At 68.3% G+C, this 265-nt stretch overlaps 1 protein-coding gene across 1 annotated transcript in view; it reads left to right on the forward strand.

The window, feature by feature from the left end:
* Window positions 1–265, forward strand: part of MLLT1 (MLLT1 super elongation complex subunit) — a gene marked incomplete in the record, with an annotated part of 60,313 nt that extends 60,048 nt beyond the window's left edge. Inside the window, 1 exon segment of the mRNA XM_014584916.1 lies at window positions 126–265. Within this exon segment, the coding sequence (XP_014440402.1) occupies window positions 126–254 (129 nt within the window).

A 265-nucleotide genomic window follows, 5' to 3' on the forward strand; every position in this document is an offset into this window, starting at 1 on the left:
GCAGCGTGCTGCGGCAGGTTGGGACGCTGGGCCGGGCGGGGAGGAGCCCTGCTCCGGGGCTCGGCCTGCGGGTAGGGCACCAGCCCGGCTGTCCCCTGACGTGTCCTCCTGCCACCGCCTTGCAGATCGTCAACCTGATCGAGGAAACCGGCCACTTCAACGTCACCAACACCACCTTCGACTTCGACCTCTTCTCCCTGGACGAGACCACCGTGCGCAAGCTGCAGAGCTACCTGGAGGCCGTGGCCACATGACCCTGGGCGCC

Source organism: Tupaia chinensis, unplaced genomic scaffold (genome assembly GCF_000334495.1).
Source record: "Tupaia chinensis unplaced genomic scaffold, TupChi_1.0 Scaffold148210_1, whole genome shotgun sequence".
Lineage (NCBI taxonomy): Eukaryota > Metazoa > Chordata > Mammalia > Scandentia > Tupaiidae > Tupaia > Tupaia belangeri.